This window comes from Saimiri boliviensis, chromosome 10 (assembly GCF_048565385.1).
Source record: "Saimiri boliviensis isolate mSaiBol1 chromosome 10, mSaiBol1.pri, whole genome shotgun sequence".
NCBI classification, from domain to species: Eukaryota; Metazoa; Chordata; class Mammalia; order Primates; family Cebidae; genus Saimiri; species Saimiri boliviensis.
Window position 1 is genome coordinate 68,042,572 of NC_133458.1, and position 18,633 is coordinate 68,061,204.

The following is an 18,633-nucleotide window of genomic DNA, read 5'->3' on the forward strand; positions in this document are numbered from 1 at the left end:
CCTCCCAGGTTCAAGCCATTCTCCTGTCTCAGTCTCCCAAGTAGCTGGGACTACAGGCACACACCACCATTTCTGGCTAATTTTTGTGTTTTTAGTAGAGATGGGGTTTCACCATAATGGTCAGGCTGGTCTCGAGCTCCTGACCTCAGACGATCCACCTGCCTTGGCCTCTCAAAGTACTGGGATTACAGGCATGAGCCACCACACCCAGCCTGAATTTAGTAAGATTTTAAGCATGTGATTGTTTTGTTGATACCCCCTTCAAATAGGGTAGTGTTTTTCAAACTAGAGGCTAATTAATAGGTCAATTAATGGGTGGTGAAGTCAGTTTAGTGAGTAATGATCATTTTTTAAAAAGTAGAAGGAAACATTGGAGTACATAGCACTACAGTAGAAGAGTAAATATTGATTTGTGAAATTTTTATTTCAGTTTTACATAGATGTATGTACTAGGTTATGATACACGATGCATTTTTATGTTGGGTTGTAGTAAAAAGAAGTTACTGCTTTATACCATTTTGGTGATAGAAATGGAAAATCTCAAAAATTTTCTGAGAATGTTGAGCAATGGAAAATAACTCAAAGAAATAAAGAATTTAAAATGATTGTTATTGCAGGGAAGCTTCTAATTGAAACATAGTTCTTAAGTATATAAATGGAATGTCTTAATGCATTGTCTGATCTATTAGGTGATGAAGCAAAGCCTTTACATCTGCTCATTGGAAAACTTCGAAAGGCAGTGTCTGAAGAATGTTCTAATTTTTTACAGGTAAGATGTTAAAAAGTACTTTCACCGTCAGTTGTGGTGGCTGATACCTGTAATCCCAGCATTTTGGGAGGCTGAGGTGGGCAGCTCACTTGAGTTTGAGACCAACCTGGCCAACATAGTAAAACGTAGTCTCTACCAAAAAATACAAAAATTAGTCCAGCGTGGTGGTGTGTACCTGTAGACCCAGCTACTTGGGAGACCGAGGCATTGGAATTACTTGGGCCTGGGAGGCAGAGATTGCAGTGAGTAGAGATCATGCCACTGCACTCCAACCTGGGCAGCAGATTGGGACTCTGTCTCAAAAAAAAATAATAAAAATTTTTTTTAATGTTTAAAAAGTTCTTTTACACAAGGAGTGCTAAATTATAAGTTCCTACTAATTTGGTGATCATCCAGCCTAGTTTTCTTCGTTACCTTACCTCAGAACTGTACTTAGAAAGTATCTCTGAGTTTTTAACTTAAAATTAGCATTAAAAATTTTCCTAATAATCAGTTTGAAATGAAAGAAATTTAGTTAAATTATCTCACATGTAGAATAGACACTAATTGTTGATGTTGCCATAGATGAGTTGCAAGAACAACATGAAGACATCCTGGAAGACTATGTAGAGTAAGCCAAAACACTAAGATGGCACCCATCTTTCTGGGACCCAGTGTCTTTGTCTGTAAATTAGGTGATTGTTTAAGGTTTCTAAAATCAACTCTAATGTGATAAAACTGCATCTTAAAGGCTTTGCTGAAAATTTAATAAAATTTAAAAATTAAAAATTTAATAAAATTTTTGGCCGTATAGTTTAACGTTAAACAAATCTCAAGAAATCTGAAGAAATAGCAATATTAACAATTTGATTTTAAGTCTAGAAGTTGGTGGTGGTAATTTCTAGTTGTATGAGGAACAAAGGTAAAAGTTATTTGAGAGCTTATCAAATGATTGTGGGCATGTATTGTTCTAAATGATGATAGAATTGTCTGTTGCTCAGGAGAAGAACCAGAACAATGTGTCAAATAGTTTCACTTTTTGTGTATGTATATAAATGACATAAAACTATTCTCATGTGTTAGGAATCTTGTTTGTTTTTTTGATTTGAGACAGAGTCTCCCTCTGTCACCCAGGCTGGAGTGCAGTGGTACGATCTTGGTTCATTGCAACCTCTGCCTCCCAGGTTCAAGCTATTCTTGGGCCTTACCTCCTGAGTAGCTGGGATGACAGACGCATGCCACCACACCCCAATAATTTTTGTATTTTTAGTAGAGATGGGCTTTCACCACGTTGGCCAGGCTGGTCTCAAACTCTGGACCTCAGGTGACCCACCTGCCTCGGCCTCCCAAAGTGCTGGAATTACAGGCACGAGCCACCATGCCTGGCCTCACGTGCTATGAATGTTATCTCAAGTATATGAATGTTATCTCTTGCTTGATATAATTTCTTCTTAATTTATAGATTTCTTTCTGATTAGCATTTCTGAACTTTCATCCTTGTCCTGTGGTGTTTTTTCAAAGATATTTGAGATTACAGAGATAACATCAGAAATATGATCCAAACTAGAAAGTAATTTATTAAAGTACAAGATAAATTTTATTACTATAAGGAATCAGAAAAAATTATGGTTTTGTGCCATGAAGAATATCATTATATTCCTGTTATAAGATGATTTCATGCCAGAGAGAGAGAGAAATTTAGACTTCTTTATTTTGCAGATCGATAAGGGTATGGAGAGAATGTTTTCTTAATTATTTTTATGTGTCATTTTGACTGCCTTGCATCTAAGAGAATAATGGTTAATGATCTTAAGAAGCAGAAATAATGTAAATTCCTTAAAATATCCAATTTTGTTGTTAACAGACTTTATGCAATGTCCTTGGTGAATATTATACTCCTACTTTAAAATATGAAGTAAATGCAGAAGAGAGAGAGAATTCTTGTGATTACACTTCTGGAAATGAAGATGCAGAATTGCAAGATTATAGAGATGAAGTTCAAGGTAATAAAAGCTTACCATACTATTAAACAGTATTTAATCCTCTTAAATTAACTGATGACAGAACTTTACTTTTGATTTTGATTTAATCACCCAGACAAGTTCTTTATCATCTTAATATCTTATTCTCCTTGATTCATGAAATCTTATATTTAATATACCTTTTAAATTTTTATGATGTGATAATGGTGACATGAAGATAATTGGAGCTGTCCACTATTGTCTATTTATCCTCTGTCTCTCTACTCCTATCTTTTTCCTTATCCTAATTCTTTTTAACTTTTTATATCATAGATCCAAATTTTTTAAAGTTATTGTATTTATTGAATGAGTTTATATCAATGGTTTATTGCTTTAAAATGAGTAAGACTAACATTGAGAAATTAGAAATATATAGTATCTTTCCTAATATAGACCTGGTATAAGCTCATTTTAACAAATAGTACCCTCACCACTTTTTGGACGTTCTTTCACAGGTAAAATGTTTCCTAGCCCTGTCCGTATGTATAGATAATGAACAAAATGTGTGTAAATTAATGACTACCAAAAGAAATTAACATATGTTAATATGAAATTTTCAAGTTACCTTTGTGGCAGTATTTCACATGAATGATGAGATTTTAATTTTTAGTTACTAAATATCTGAGGTTTATTTCTTACAGGCACTTTTTTTAACTTATAAATAAGTAATATTTATTGAAAGATGCAGACTTTTACTATGGAGTGAAATTATTACAATTATTTGTTTACCATCCAGACTTTCAAGAAAATATGCACACTCTTCTCAACAAAGTAACAGAAGAATACAACAAACTCTTGGTACTTCAAGCACGATTAAGCAAGGTCTGTGAAATGGAGAATGCATTGTAATATTTGCATTTATTGTATTACCTGCTTTTTTGTAAGCTGCTTTTATCAACCAAGAATTTCTAAAATAAGAGAACATGAAAAAGGAGATTAGGAAAAGTGACATATAGTTATAGTACATAATTTATATTGGTAAGCTGATGGAATTTCTGCAAGTTGTATAATAACCCCTTTAGAGAGTTTTTGGAATTAAGATAAGTTAAAATATGTATAATATATCCACTTGTAAACTGTGTGAAACAATTGCATTTAATTTTACGTATAACATAAAGCAGTGGGCCTTTGTTTTAGAGAAAACTGGTAATGAGTTTAGTTGCTTAGCATACAGCTAATTAGTTTCACACAATATTATATATGTCCATTTTATTTTCAAGCAATTTTTTTAAATGTCTGTAAGATTGTTACATGGCACAGTGTAACTTATTAACTATCAGTAAAACAACTTAAGGCATATATTGGCAAGGATAAGTGTAATTCTCATGTAGAAAGAAATGCAGAAATATCTCTGTATCTTTTTATTTGGGGTACTTTTTGACGTTCAGTTAATATTAAAATGTTTAGTAGACAGATTTGAAATATTTAATTGATAGTGAAAGTTACAGTGTTGATGAGTTATATTTTGGCTGAAATTCTTCCTTTCCATCTCTCTCCCCTGCTTTCTTTCCCTCCTGTCTCCTCTTCCCCTCTCTGTTTCTGTGCAATTAAGTACAACCTTATCTAGCCTTTCCAAAAATCTATAAACCTACTCCAGTAGATTTGTATGAGTAGAATCTCTTTTGGTTTCATCTCTTATTTTCTTGTTCATTATTGATGTATGCCTTTTCAATATTATTTACTATCATTAATTGAGTAATGGAAAAGGAGGAGCTTTATTCAGTAATCACAAATGTAAATGCCTACCTTAACTTAGATAATAAAATAAATGAGGAAGACCAAGTAAAACCTGGAGAAAACATGCCTCATCCAAAAGGGGCAGACTGCCAGCTTATGTGACTTGTTGCAATAAGTAGGAATCAGGTCCCAGTGTTGCTAGTACTTTTAATTTATCAATATTATATAATTTTTTTTTTTTTTTTTTGCTTTTAAAAGTATTAGGAAGTATAAACCAGTCATGGTGGCACATACCTAGAATCTCAGCTGCTTGGGAGGCTGAGGTGGGAGGATCACTTGAACCTAGGAATTTGAGGCTGCATGACCTGTGATCGTGCTACTGCACTCCAGCCTGGGCAACAGAGTGAGACCTCATCTCTAAAAATGTAACACACACACACACACACACACACACACACACACACAAACACACTTGGATTGGAAATATTCAAAAATAAACAGATTCCATTTTATGGTTGGGAAACAGAAAGCAGCCAGACAACAACAAAAACTGTTTTGTCCCCAAAAGAGCACTTTTATAGACTGGATTTAAAGTTAAAGCCTTTGCTTTGTAACCTCAGGTATAAACGCATGCTCGATATACTATCTTGAACTAGTTTTCCTTTTAATTTAATCTATTATTTCTCAACTGTAGTATTTGCTGCTTTCTGATAACATTTTCTTCCCTTAGTTTTTGTAGCTTTTTAAGCCTCCGTTTTGGACTTTACCTACCATGTTTATAGTTACCAGGGATCTTATTTGATCCTCTTAGTCTGAATTTTTTCATCCATTTTCATTGTTTCTAGATCTCTATGTTTAGGTCAGTCCATCTGAGTTGCATTCATATATCTCATCAGATATCTCTACTCAAATATGTATTAGGTATGCCTCAATCAGCATATTGAAATTTGAATTTATTAACTTTTACTCCTTAAACCACGTTCTCCTCTCATCTCAGTTAAGGATGAGATGAGACTGAGACTGAAGTTCATCATTCAACCAGAAATTTGGGGATTGTCTTAGATAGTCTTCTCTTTTCACTCCTGGTCTTCTTTCATACTGAAATACACACTGAAAGGAGTACAAAGAATATGAAAGCTAAACTTACACTTTGTTCTCATTCAGTTATCTAGTCAATAATTTTTATTTTTATTTTACTTTACTTATTTACTGATTTATGTATTCTTTAGATCTGAGGACAGACTGGACAGCCAATATTTATTATTTGCTAATTAAATGCCAGGTTGTTCTGTGTATTGAAAATAAAGCAATGAAGTCACTAGACAGAAGAAATTTATAAGTTAATGGGATTTATGAACTAGTTTAAGGAATGTCATATACATATATACTGTTTTATATATGTATGTATACACACACACATATATAAAATGGTTTTCCATGGCAACATTTAAGTAGATGTTTAGAAGAAAAATGTAAGGCCAGGCATGGTGGCTCAAACCTGTAACCCCAGCACTTTAGGAGGCCGAGGCGGGCAGATCATCTGAGGTCAGGAGTTGGAGACCAGCCTGGCCAACATGGTGAAACACCATCTCTACTAAAAGAAAAAAAAAAAAAAATTAGCCAGGCATGGTGGCTCATGCCTATAATCCCCACTACTCAGGTGGCTGATGCAGGAGAATCTCTTGAACCTGGGAGGCAGAGGTTGCAGTGAGCCAAGATTGTACCACTGCCCTACAGCCTGAGTGACAGAGACACTCTATCTGTCTATCTATCTATCTATCTATCTATCTATCTAGAAATGTAGATAAATAGGTTTGCTTAACAGGTAGATGAATATAGCAAACAGATAGATGTCTTTTCTGCACAAGGGATAGTAAGTGGATATCATATTTGAACACAGTAAATTAGCTGCAATTACAGAGGCATTTCAGAGTTACTTTGAGATCAAGATCAGGACTGCAGTACATCACTGCCTAGCTTTTTGGCTTCATCTTCTAATCTTCCACCTCACTTCAGCCATACTGAAATACTTAGTTTCCCAAATGCAGCCTGATCTTTGGCACCCTGGGCTTTTTTGCATGCTGCCCTTTCTGACTAATACTGCCCATCCCCTCATAGCCTTTTTGGTTTGTTCCTGCTTGTTCCAGTTGGTTCAAATGTTTACTCCCTCAGTGTCATCTTCTTTGCCTGTCTTCCTAGGCTTAGGCCTTTCTTCATCTGTTTCCTTAGCAACAGTACAGGCCTTGCTTGTCATACTTCTCTTTTTCCTTTATTTTAAATACTTGTTTACACTTCTCTCTTTCTTCCATGTTCCTATAGCTTCTTAAATACATTTGCATTTGTATCACATTTCTTTTCATGTTATAATTATATAATTGTTTGTTTACCATTCTGCTTCTTTCACTATTATTCTTTTTTTTTATTGCATTTTAGGTTTTGGGGTACATGTGAAGAACATGCAAGATTGTTGCATAGGTACACTCGTGGCAGTGTGATTTGCTGCCTTCTTCTCCATCACCTATATCTGGCATTTTTCCCCATGCTGTCTCTCCCCAACTCCCCACCCCCAGCTGTCCCTCCCCTATTTCCCCCCGACAGACCCCAATGTGTAGTGTTCCCCTCCCTGTGTCCATGTGTTCTCATTGTTCAACACCTGTCTATGAGTGAGAACATGCGGTGTTTGATTTTCTGCTCTTGTCTCAGTTTGCTGAGAATGATGGTTTCCAGGTTCATCCATGTCCCTACAAATGACACGAGCTCATTAAACTGGAATCCGGGAATCTTCTGTTTATTTTTATTGCCTCCTCTTAACACAGTGTTAGCACACAATAAAGGCTTAGTAAATGTTTGCTGAATGAGTTAGAAAGGTTGGACTGGAAACTTAATAATTTACCTAATGATCTTTATTTTCTCTGGGAGGTAAGAGGCAAGATCCTCTGTTGAAATGTACTCATGGGGTAGGAGTTGGGTAGAGGATTGATAAGAGTAGTGAATAGTTAAAACAGCTTTCTTGGCAAACAACTGTTTTTCTTTTGCTCACCTGCTTCTACAGTATCCTTTGTTCATCTGGTCTAGAAAGTCCACACTGTTTCCCCTTGCTTTTAAAGTCTTCCGTAATTTGGATCTATCTTGTTTAACTAGCTTTATTTCCCCCTCCTTATCCAAATTAAACCCTTCTCAAGAAGATCATTGTCAATTACACCAAAGGTCATTCTTTCACAAATACTCTCAATCTTTCTTTCTTATAGCCTTCCCAAATCACTGCCAAAAATATATGAGGCCTAAATCAAAATGGACTTCCATAATTATTTAGATCCACATCAGTCTTCTGTGTCATTGTTGTTATAGTCAAATTTTATAGTTTAGTCCTTCTCTAATTGTTTATTTTCCCAACTGATTGATGTATTCTATGCGGGCAGATATATTGTTGTTTTTTTTTTTAATAGATTTTATATTTTTACTCTTGTCACAGTGCTGGTCACATTGGTTATTAAGTATTTGATGAATGAATAAATGAGTACACATAGGTATCTGACATATTGCTGTTTAGTTTGTTTATTTTATTTTATTTTAAGATAGAGTTTTGCTCTTTCTCCCAGACTGGAATGCAGTGGCACAATCTTGGCTGACTGCAACCTCCTCTTCCCAGGTTCAAGCAGTTCACCTGTCTCAGCCTCCCGAGTAGTTGGGATTACAGGCATGCACCACCACACTGGGCTAATTTTTATATTTTTAGTAGAGATGGGATTTCACCATGTTGACCAACCTGGTCTCGAACTCCTGACCTCAGGTGGTCCACCCACCTCAGCTTCCCAGAGTGCTGGGATAACAGACTTTCTGCTTAGTTTTAATAGTTAAGGAAATAAGCTGAGATTTATCTGTTGTCATTATTTTCTTTTCTTTTGTTTACTGTACAGAGCAGCATACCATTTGTCAGTTACCTGGTTGTACATAGGATATATCTAGAGATAAATAAGCTGTATTAATCAAGTATTGATAATATATTATGTATGAATGGAAATTTCAAAGACCAAGTTATATTATAAATGTTATCAGCTTTCTACCAAAATTCTCAGAAGCACTTGTTTTTGTAGTAAAATAAACTTCCTTTAGATATCAAAGAACATTACTAATATAAGTTCAGTGCTATGACAGAAATGGAATATGAATTACTGTTACAGAAGAGAATAACTTAGAAGGGAAAACCCTTGTGTCAGAGTGTCACAATTTTGGGTGGTTTTTAAAAAGCATCTTAAATGCGGAGTTGCTTTAATACAGTTTTCAAATTGCTTTTATTCTGTGATTTTCAATAGATTTGGGGACAGCAAACAGATGGTATGAAACTTGAATTTGGAGAAGAAAACCTTCCAAAAGAGGAAACAGAGTTTTTATCAATCCATTCTCAGATGACCAATCTGGAAGACATTGGTAAATTTTGATCATATACCATAATGTGGTGTTTTTATACCAAATATTCAGTAATTTGCTTTTTTACTTTAAAATTTGAGCTAATGTAGTGATGTTGGGCCTTTCACTGTTGCCTCTCTGATCTCAACTTTTTCATCCTTGAAAGATTTAGACTACTTATATTTTTGGTCCTTTCCCACTTCTTAAGTTCTATGATTCTAAATTGTTTTAAATTTTAAAGATACAAAATTGTTGAATTTAGGAGTACTACAGCAGGAGGAGCAAAAGGAAGATCTTGAATTGTACTATTTGTTTTCTCGTTTTTATCAGAATGAGTTTAAATTGAAACCAGAGTTATTACCACTAAAAACATACTTTTTTAAAAAATTAATATTTCTGCACACACAGTGATTGTGGTATTTCACTAAGAAACTTACTTGAAATGTGTATTTTTGTCTCTTTATATAACATAGATGTCAGTCATAAAAGCAAGTTATCTTCTCTGCAAGATACTGAAAAAACTAAACAACTTGAAGAACAAGTTCAAGAATTAGAAAGCCTCGTATCCTCTTTGCAGCAACAATTGAAAGAAACTGAACAAAACTATGAGGCAGAGATCCACTGTTTACAGAAGCTTCAAGGTGTTAGTGAGTCCACAGTTCCGCCAAGGTATTCATCTGCATATGGCTTCATTCAACAGTATTTGTAGCTTTGTAACAATTATACTATCATCCAGAACAGTTATTTTAAAAAAATATATAACTTAAGGAAAGTTCCTTGAAAAAGATAGGATGTAGCATTTTTAAGAAAGAAGAGCAGGAGATCATTCTTTATCTTTGAAATGCATGAAATAAATATTGATGTAAAACAAAGACATTCTATTATAGGAATTTTACTTACATTTATACTTTATAAAGATGTTGGTTGTTACGAATCTGCTTAATTAAATCAGGCAATGTGCATGTATTTGTAGTTTATTCTGTGCCTAATCTTTGCTACTTTGATACGTTGAGTACTTAAGGAATGTAAGATAATGATCATTCCAGTCATGACAAGATTTCTTCCACTTTGTTGTCTCATGTTGTAATTCACTATATCCAAAGTAGAACTTTAGATCTTTTCAAAATCTGCCCCTTCTGCAGCTATATCCATCTGTCATTATTCCTCTTTCTCTTCTACTTCTCTTTTAGTCTATCAAGAAATTCTATTTTCTCTATCTTCAAAAATATATCCAAACTGTACCACGCCTCACAACCGTGGTCTCTGCCATTCTTTTATCTCACCTGGATTACCCTAACTCCTCCCTAAAGTCTGTTCTCAACACAGATAAAACAGGTGCCAGAATCTTGCTTTTAAAATTTAAAGTTGATTATATTATTCCAGTGCTCTTCCTTCCTACATGATGAGTACCCGTTAATTTTCTGACTTTTAATCTCCTACTCACTTGTCTGTCACTGTTCTAAACCACACCAGTATCTTGGGGTCCTCAAACAAGCATTATCAATATGCTTCTGCTTGAGGAACTTCTCATTAGCTATTCCTTCTGCCTGGAATGGTCTTCCTCCAGATATATGCGTAGCCAACACCCTCACCTCCTTTGGATGGTTACTCAAGTTTCATGTTCTCATGAGGCTTTTCTTAATCTCCCTGTGTAAATTAAAATTGTCTCCTAGAACACTGATTCCTAGTTCCCTACTTTGCTTTTTCTAAATTACTTAATATTGTCTATTTTTATATATGTACATATTATATACAGTTTATATATATATAACCAGGCCTGGCATGGTGGCTTATGCCTGCAATCCCAGCATTTTGGGAGGCTGAGGCAGGCAGATTACCTGAGGTCAAGAGTTTGAGACCAGTTTGGCCAACATGGCGAAACCTCATCTCTACTAAAAATACAAAAATTAGCTGGACATGGTGTTGTGCACCTGTAATCCCAGCTACTCTGGAGGCTGAGGCATGAGAATCGCTTGAACCTAGGAAGCAGAGCTTGTAGTGAGCTGAATTCACACCATTGCACTCCAGCCTGGGTGATTCAAAAAAAAAAAGTGTGTGTGTCTGTGTGTGTGTGTGTCTGTGTGTGTGTATGTCCACATATATGTTAATTTGGAGGGGTAGATTCCTTTTTATTTTGTTATTGTTTGTCTCTGGTAAGGAACTTTAAGCTTTATAAGGGTGGGGCTCTTTTTCCATTTAGATCATTGATATATCCCAAACACCTAAGACAATCTCCCTGCACATAATACATACTCAATGTTTAATGAATGAACAGTTTATAATTTTGTTGAGAAGTATGCTGTAATATGTAACTAGCTCTATAAAAGCCTCAGATTTATTCTAACTTCGGTTGGCTCTGCTATTCTAGCACTGATGTCTTCATAGGCACTTGCTATTAAAATGTCAACATAGTTTTTTTTTGGATAGTGGATGAAATATTCAATGTCTCCTTGTTTGGAACTTGTTGTTACTCTCTTTTATTTGGAGCCTACCTATGCGCTTTGGAATTGTTTGCTTGTACTGGGTACAGCCTTATAAAGCTCCCATTTTCTTTGAGATCGGTGGTTTCTAAACATGACCATACGTCAGAAATAGTGGAAGTTTTTGAACTTTAATATAATTTTTAATAGTTACAATGAAAGATCACTGGATTATAATTTGGAGAGTCATACTCAATAGCTTGGAGATGAAACTTGGAAATTTGTGTTTTTAACAATATAATTCTAAGGCATGGAGCCCAAAGATTGATATTTGGAAACCACCACTTTCTGATATGAAATAAAATAGGTAAATACGAAGAACTTTCTGATAACCAGTCGGTATTTCAAAGTACTCTTCCTTTAATTAATGATGCTTTCTCTCCAAAGCATGAAGAAAAGAGAGGCTTCTGGAAATGTAGGCCTACATTTTTATTCCTGCATTTGGGCTTCTGGCAGCTCACCACCCTCTCTCGGAGTTTCTGTGATATGCTGTGGAAATGTGTTGACATAGCCTTTGCACCAAAATCATTTGTTTGCTCCCTGCACCCCTACCAAAAAGAGTAACCATCCTCATTCTTACGCATAGTAATAAGTGAAAATTATTTTTGTAAATAGTATCACATATTTTGGACACAACTGTAACATATTTTGACTAGAGTATACTGTTCTCTGTGGATAGGATTGAAATAGTTTGAGAAAAATAATTGAACCATTCTTTTAACAAATATTTGGTGGCGTCATACTAGAAACCTCCAAGAGAAACACTGTGAGGCTGTAAAGATCATAGGTTTTAGAGTCAGACAGATCTGCATTTGACCCTGATTTGACCTTTTACTGGCTATATGCTCTTAGACAGATTATTTAAACATCTCTAAATAATAATAGAGATAATAGTAATTACCTTTAAGATTGTGAGGAGGTGCAGTGGCTCACACCTGTAATCCCAGCACCTTGGGAGGCTGAGGCAGGTGGATCACCTGAGGTTGGTCAGGCTGACCAGCATGAGGAAACCCCATCTCTACTGAAAATACAAAATTAGCCAGTTGTGGTGGCATATGCCTGTAATTCCAGCTATTCGGGAGGCTGAGGCAGGAGAATTGCTCGAACCTGGGAGGTGGAGGTTGCAGTGAGCCAAGATTGCGCCATTGCACTCCAGACTGGGCAACGAGAGTGAAACTCCATCTCAAAAAAAAAAAAAAAAAAATTGTGAGGATTAAATGAAACAGTAACTGAGAAGAGCCTTAGCTAGATACCCTGGAGGTAGAATTAGATGTTTATGTAAAGTGGCTATTTCCTTTCAGGACCACAATGTAGTCATTGAAATAATAATTACTTGCAAAATAATTTTTGAAGGTAATGGTTGGGGATACAACATAGTGATATAACTAAAATGCTGGAATTTAAACCCATGTCTTTGTGGCATTTTTCACTGCACATCTGTAATACTGCCTATTAGAGTCATAAGAGCAAAATGGAAATGAAGGATGAATATTAAGATATTGCAACAGAAGGAATGTTGGCAACAAAGCAGAGGGAAAAAAACAAAAATAACTGTGTTGCTTGAGCCTAGAGAATATAGAAAATGAAAATACATCATATAAATAGGAGAATCAAAAGAGGTTGGGGGTAATAGGAGCTTAATTGCAAGAGGGGAACAATGAATTCAGTCTTCACCAGTCTATTTATTTCAATTTGGAGTAAACACCTGCAAATACTGTAAAGCTTAAAGAATGAAGTCATTGTGGACTAAGTAGTACTTTTTGGAATTTAGATCATAATAGCTGGATAGATAATCAGGAGGATTTTCTAGGCTGTGAAAATAAGATCCAAGACATAAAACCAAGGATTAGAGGAGTATATACAAGGGACAGTGAGGAAAACAGAGACAAAATAGTAAGACAGACAGAAGAATCAGGAAAGGGCAGAAAAGAAAGACAAGGGAATTAGTTTTTAGAAACATAGCGTGGCCATAGAACATGAGAAGGTGATTCACAGCAGGAAAAACCTAAATGGCCAATAGCATTGGAAAGAAAGTGTCTTCTCAAAAATAAAGACATATGTGTTCTAGCAAATTTTTACAATTGTTATGACCCCCAATTGCTGAAGTTTTGAGAAAATACTTATGATACTATTATGAGAATGAAATTAATGTAACTTTTTGGAATATGGCCCTGTATTAAAACATTAAACTTAACAGTTACTTATAAGATTTTATCATATAGAAACATCCATGGAAATGTGCCAAGAGAGGTTTCTGAAGATCTGTATTATAGCATTGTTTGTAATGATGAACAATTGGAAGCAATCAAATGGTCACCATTAGGGATTTAACTATATGAGTTATGAAATGGGATGATGACAACTTTTATCTGGCCAGTTTTGGGCAGAATTTAGGGTGGAAAAGAAAAGAAGAAAGAAGGGTGCATGGACAAGAGGAGGGTCAAACTAAGAAGGCAGCATAGTTGCACATAAAAATGGGTGTGGAAAATTGTATTTGCCAAAATGAAAATTATAATTTGCTCCTTTTATCTTTTTCCCATGGTTCCTAAATACTGATCTAACCTTGGTTTTTATGACTCAAGCTAGCATTTTAAGAAAAAAAAATCTTTTAATAGTGAATGCATGTAAAAACTACCACAGTATGGATGTGAATACCAAAAGATAAAACAGTCCAAAAGTGAGTACTTGTAAATTAAGATTCTTCTCCTTACCATCACTCATGAGTTCCACTGGAGGTAAACGTTGTTACTTTTGATGTGCATACATAGGAAGAAAATCAAACTTTTTGTATGCAAACGTACATATATATGTTAAAAGAAGTTTCTCATAAAAGTGAGATTTTACAAACTTTTTAGAAGTTAGTAATGTATCTTAGATAACTTTTAAAAAATGTTTTTGCTGGTCAGTCACAGTGGCTTATGCCTGTAATCCCAGCACATTTGGAGGCTGAGACGAGAGGATCACTTGAGGCCAGGAGTTCAAGAACAACCTGTGTAACATAGTGAGACCCCATCTCCACAAAGAAAAGAGTCCGTACATGTAAAGAGTTCCATATCATACATCTGTAGTGTGGAATGACATAAAATTCAGTTGATGATCTGTTAAAATACTCTGTTACTCAATTGTGTTCTTTTAAGTGGAAATACTAGTCAAAAATAAGATTTAAGTTACAATACTTATAACCCATGACTCATTATTGTCTCCCATGTCCCAGTACATATTTTATGTGTGGTATAGATTTTGGATGAACACTAAAGCACATATGCAACTCTAATTCTTTAACCCTTTTTATTTATATTTAGCTTCTCCATTGATTCAGTGGTAATTACAGAATCTGATGCACAGAGAACAATGTATCCTGGAAGTCGTGTGAAAAAGAATATTGATGGTACAATAGAGGTATTATATTTTTAATATTCATCTTTTAACTGTCATATACACTGATTTTTTTGCTATCATTTTTATGTCTGATTTACTAATAAATAGTTGCTGAGAAGTAAGCATAATAAACATGAGGATAATACCTTATATAGAAAACCCAGAATACCTGTAAAGAATATATATAAAGAATATATATGTAAAGTAATTTAATGTATTTTTATAGCATATGGAAAAACACAGAGGAAGTTAAGTTTGAGGGGTTATATTTCCCTCAAATATGTTATAGTTTAAGATTTGTCTTGTTTTTTGTAACATGCGGGCTATGTAAAAATTAATTTCAGTGCCCTGGCCAACATAGCTGTGTCTTCCCAGCATGGGAAGTTGGACCAGGCCATCTCCAGAAAAGTGTTTAGGAATCCCCAGAATCCAAGACAATAGGGCTGGGATAATAGATCGGCCTACTCCAGTAAGGTCTGTATAGTATACAAAAGTTCCACATTTTTTACAGTGCATGCCGTCTAACTAAACCACCCCCTACCTCTGCTCAACATTGTATTCTCAATTTCTTACACCTGCAGTTTCCTCATACCTGCACCTGCAAAACTCTGGTGTTCATTCAGTAGATTTTTAGCTGTTAAGTTTTAGAAAAAATTAAGATTATCATTATTCCTCACTCAGTAAACAGAGGAAAGATGTTAGACAAATCCTTTAATCCTTGATTCTTCTGTACTCAATCCCATATCATGATAATTGATAAATAAAGACTTTCATACTGAGAAGATATTTACATTTTTTAAAAGTTTATGTTTTTTTCTATTGATAAAAGTAATTTGTATTTGTAGAAAATTAGATAGCATTAATAAGTACCAAGAAGAAAAGAAAATTTGCTTGTAATGTCATGAGCAAAGATAGCCACTTTTTAACATTTTACTTAAAAGGAACTATATATGCACGTAAATATTTTATTAGTTATATTTAAGTATCCTTTTCCCACTCCAGGACTATTCATTAATATTTATAAATATGTAAATATATTTCTCTTTGCATCTTTTATTGTTAAGTTCACAGTAAGTAAATTATTCAGTATAATTACTTACTAGAATTGTTTTTAATTAAGATAATTAAAATTTATTTTTTGCTGAAAGTATGTAGAAATTTTCTAAAAGTACTGATACTTTCAGAACATTTTGAAGTTGAAGTTTAAAAATAAGTGGTGTATAATTAATGTAAATAAACGTAATATTTTGCTTTTAAATGCAGTTTTCTGATGAAGAGGAAACAAATATGGTTAAGTTGTTGGAAAAACAATACCAAGAACGATTAGAAGAAGAAGTAGCTAAGGTAAGCTTATAGCTTATCTGGAAAATTATCTTGATTTATATTCCCTTTGAGCCTTCAAAAATAACATAGATTTTATTTTTATTTTTAGTTATGTTTCATATATAGTTCATCTTTAAGTGGTTGGATAATGATATCAATTATAGTTACCTTTAAACAAAATATTTGGGAATTTTTGAAAGGAGCATTCTTCTTGATGTAGACGATTAATTAGAAGCTTTTCAGAATTCCAAAACAAGTCTATGTATTTGTTACCTTGTCAAAGAGTTTGGTCTTCCCTAAAAGTTGGGGAGAAGATAGGAAAAGAAAGAGAAATTGGTTAGTCCTCTGTATATATTATCTGTATCTATTTCCAATCAGAAATTTTTTTTAATTTTTAAAATTTTTTTTATTTTATTATTTTTTTTCTGAGACGGAGTTTCGCTCTTGTTACCCAGGCTGGAGTGCAATGGTGCGATCTCGGCTCACCGCAACCTCCGCCTCCTGGGTTCAGGCAATTCTCCTGCCTCAGCCTCCTGAGTAGCTGGGATTACAGGCACGCGCCACCATGCCCAGCTAATGTTTTGTATTTTTAGTAGAGACGAGGTTTCACCATGTTGACCAGGATGGTCTCCATCTCTTGACCTCGTGATCCACCCGCCTCGGCCTCCCAAAGTGCTGGGATTACAAGCATGAGCTACCGTGCCCAGCCTCCAATCAGAGAATTTTTGTTAGGTAATGACTACAGGTACTATGGGAGGATTATCACTCAGTATTAATTAGCTCCTGGCTAAGTGAAGGAGTTTATCGATGTGAGTTTTGCTCATCTCTGTATGCTTATCTGCTGTGTCCAGAGTCATTCCTGAATATTAGCCACATGACCTAGTGTAACATTATGGTTCTGTTTGTCTTTGTATTCCTTTTCAAAATGTATATACCTGGTTGACTTTTCATACTAGAACTGCTGAATTATGAGTTTGTCTGCTTATTTTTTTAGTATTTCAACTGTTTTAATATAACAATCCCAGTGGAACTTGTGCATTTTAAAGGGTTAGATTGATTGGTAGGGTATAAAGGAAATACATAAGGAATTAGGAAAAACATAAATTAGATGAGAAGGTCAAGACCCAAGGAAATATCTGGGCCATAAGGACTTATTCGCTTATTATGACTAACGTGAAAAGTGAAGCACTATTTTTTTTTATATAGCTTTCAATATCTAGTTCTTGGAGAAATGCAAGGTTTCTCTTGCATGTAGCTCTTACACAAATTTATCAGATGGAATGTCCTATCAAGGTATAGTAGTTAACATGAGGTTTAGTATTGGATATACCATACTTTAGTGAGCTGTTCTTTTGGTTTACTAGATTTGTGACCTTAGGAAAGTTACTTAGCTTCTGAATCTCAGTGTAGTATATGTTGAAAGAGAAAATAATTGGCATAGCAGTAATTTTTTTAAGAATTCAATGAGCTAATGCATATAGAACACTTTGCAGATGAGTTGATACGTAGTAAAGACTCATTAATATTATTTTGAAAGTAGTCTTATTATTATGATAATGGTGGTATTATAAAGATGTTTTTAAAAGCATTATTCACTCAAGCTGATAGCAAAGCACCAAAGTATAGGTCAGTGAAAACTCTTCTAAAGGCAGCCAAGATGCTATGGTCCAAGAGACTACATTTGATGGCGGAGCTTGGTCCTAGAATAATGTAGATTGTTGACATTAGTCACCAGTACTGATGGGATTATGCTGTACCCTATGCCCCTCAGATAGGATAGAAGAAGATTGAGAACATTTTTCTTTTCTTTTTTTTTTTTTTGGAGACAGGGTCTAGCTCTGTGGCCCAGGCTGGAGTACAGTGGCACAATCTCTGCTCACTGCAAACTCTGACTCCTGGGCTCAAGCCATCCTCCAACCTCAGCTTCTCAAGTAGCTGGGACTGCAGGTGTGCACCATCACCTCAGCTACTTTTTTTGTAATGACTGGGTTTTGCTATGTTGGCCAGGTTGGTCTCGAACTCCTGACCTCAAACAGTCCACTCACCTCAGCCTACCAAAGTGCTGGAATTATAGGCATGATCGCTATACCTGGCTGAGAATCATTTTTCTAAAAACACAAATCTATATAGAAGAAGGCCCAATAAGAGTAGTGATTCCCAGTGTAGATCACATTACTTTCCTCCTGTGATTTGGGTACATACTATTCAAATTAGACATTCATTTACATTTCACTATTAGGCAGTGTTCTGGATGCTGAGGCATAACAGAGTAAAAGAGGAAGAAATTCTTGCTGTCATAGACCTTACATTCCAATTGGTACGGGTAGACAACATATGGAGGATAAGTATTACGAAGAAAAATAAACAAATTAACGGGACTAGGAAAATCCTTGGGGAATGAGATGATGTTACTTTATATAGGGTTGTCATGGAAGGCCTGACTTATGAAGTAACATTAGGGGAAAATCCTAAAAGAAGTGAGGGAGCGAATCGGGAATATATCAGGTGGAGGACCTTTTTAAGAAATATGAAAGGGAAAGTCAAGAGAGACAAGACAAAGGCCGGGCGCAGTGACTCACGCCTGTAATCCCAGCACTGT

The 18,633-nt window shown here is 35.0% G+C and overlaps 1 protein-coding gene across 13 annotated transcripts in view; it reads left to right on the forward strand.

Annotated features, from left to right (window-relative positions):
- AKAP9 (A-kinase anchoring protein 9) overlaps positions 1–18,633 on the forward strand; it is a 175,745-nt gene that overhangs the window by 70,996 nt on the left and 86,116 nt on the right. For all 13 annotated transcript variants that reach the window (XM_074379403.1, XM_074379405.1, XM_074379407.1 and 10 more), the window contains 7 exons: positions 690–769; positions 2,613–2,751; positions 3,506–3,591; positions 8,760–8,874; positions 9,327–9,522; positions 14,636–14,732; positions 15,975–16,055. In XM_074379403.1, the coding sequence (XP_074235504.1) occupies positions 690–769; positions 2,613–2,751; positions 3,506–3,591; positions 8,760–8,874; positions 9,327–9,522; positions 14,636–14,732; positions 15,975–16,055 (794 nt within the window). The remainder of the gene's footprint in view (positions 1–689; positions 770–2,612; positions 2,752–3,505; positions 3,592–8,759; positions 8,875–9,326; positions 9,523–14,635; positions 14,733–15,974; positions 16,056–18,633) is intronic.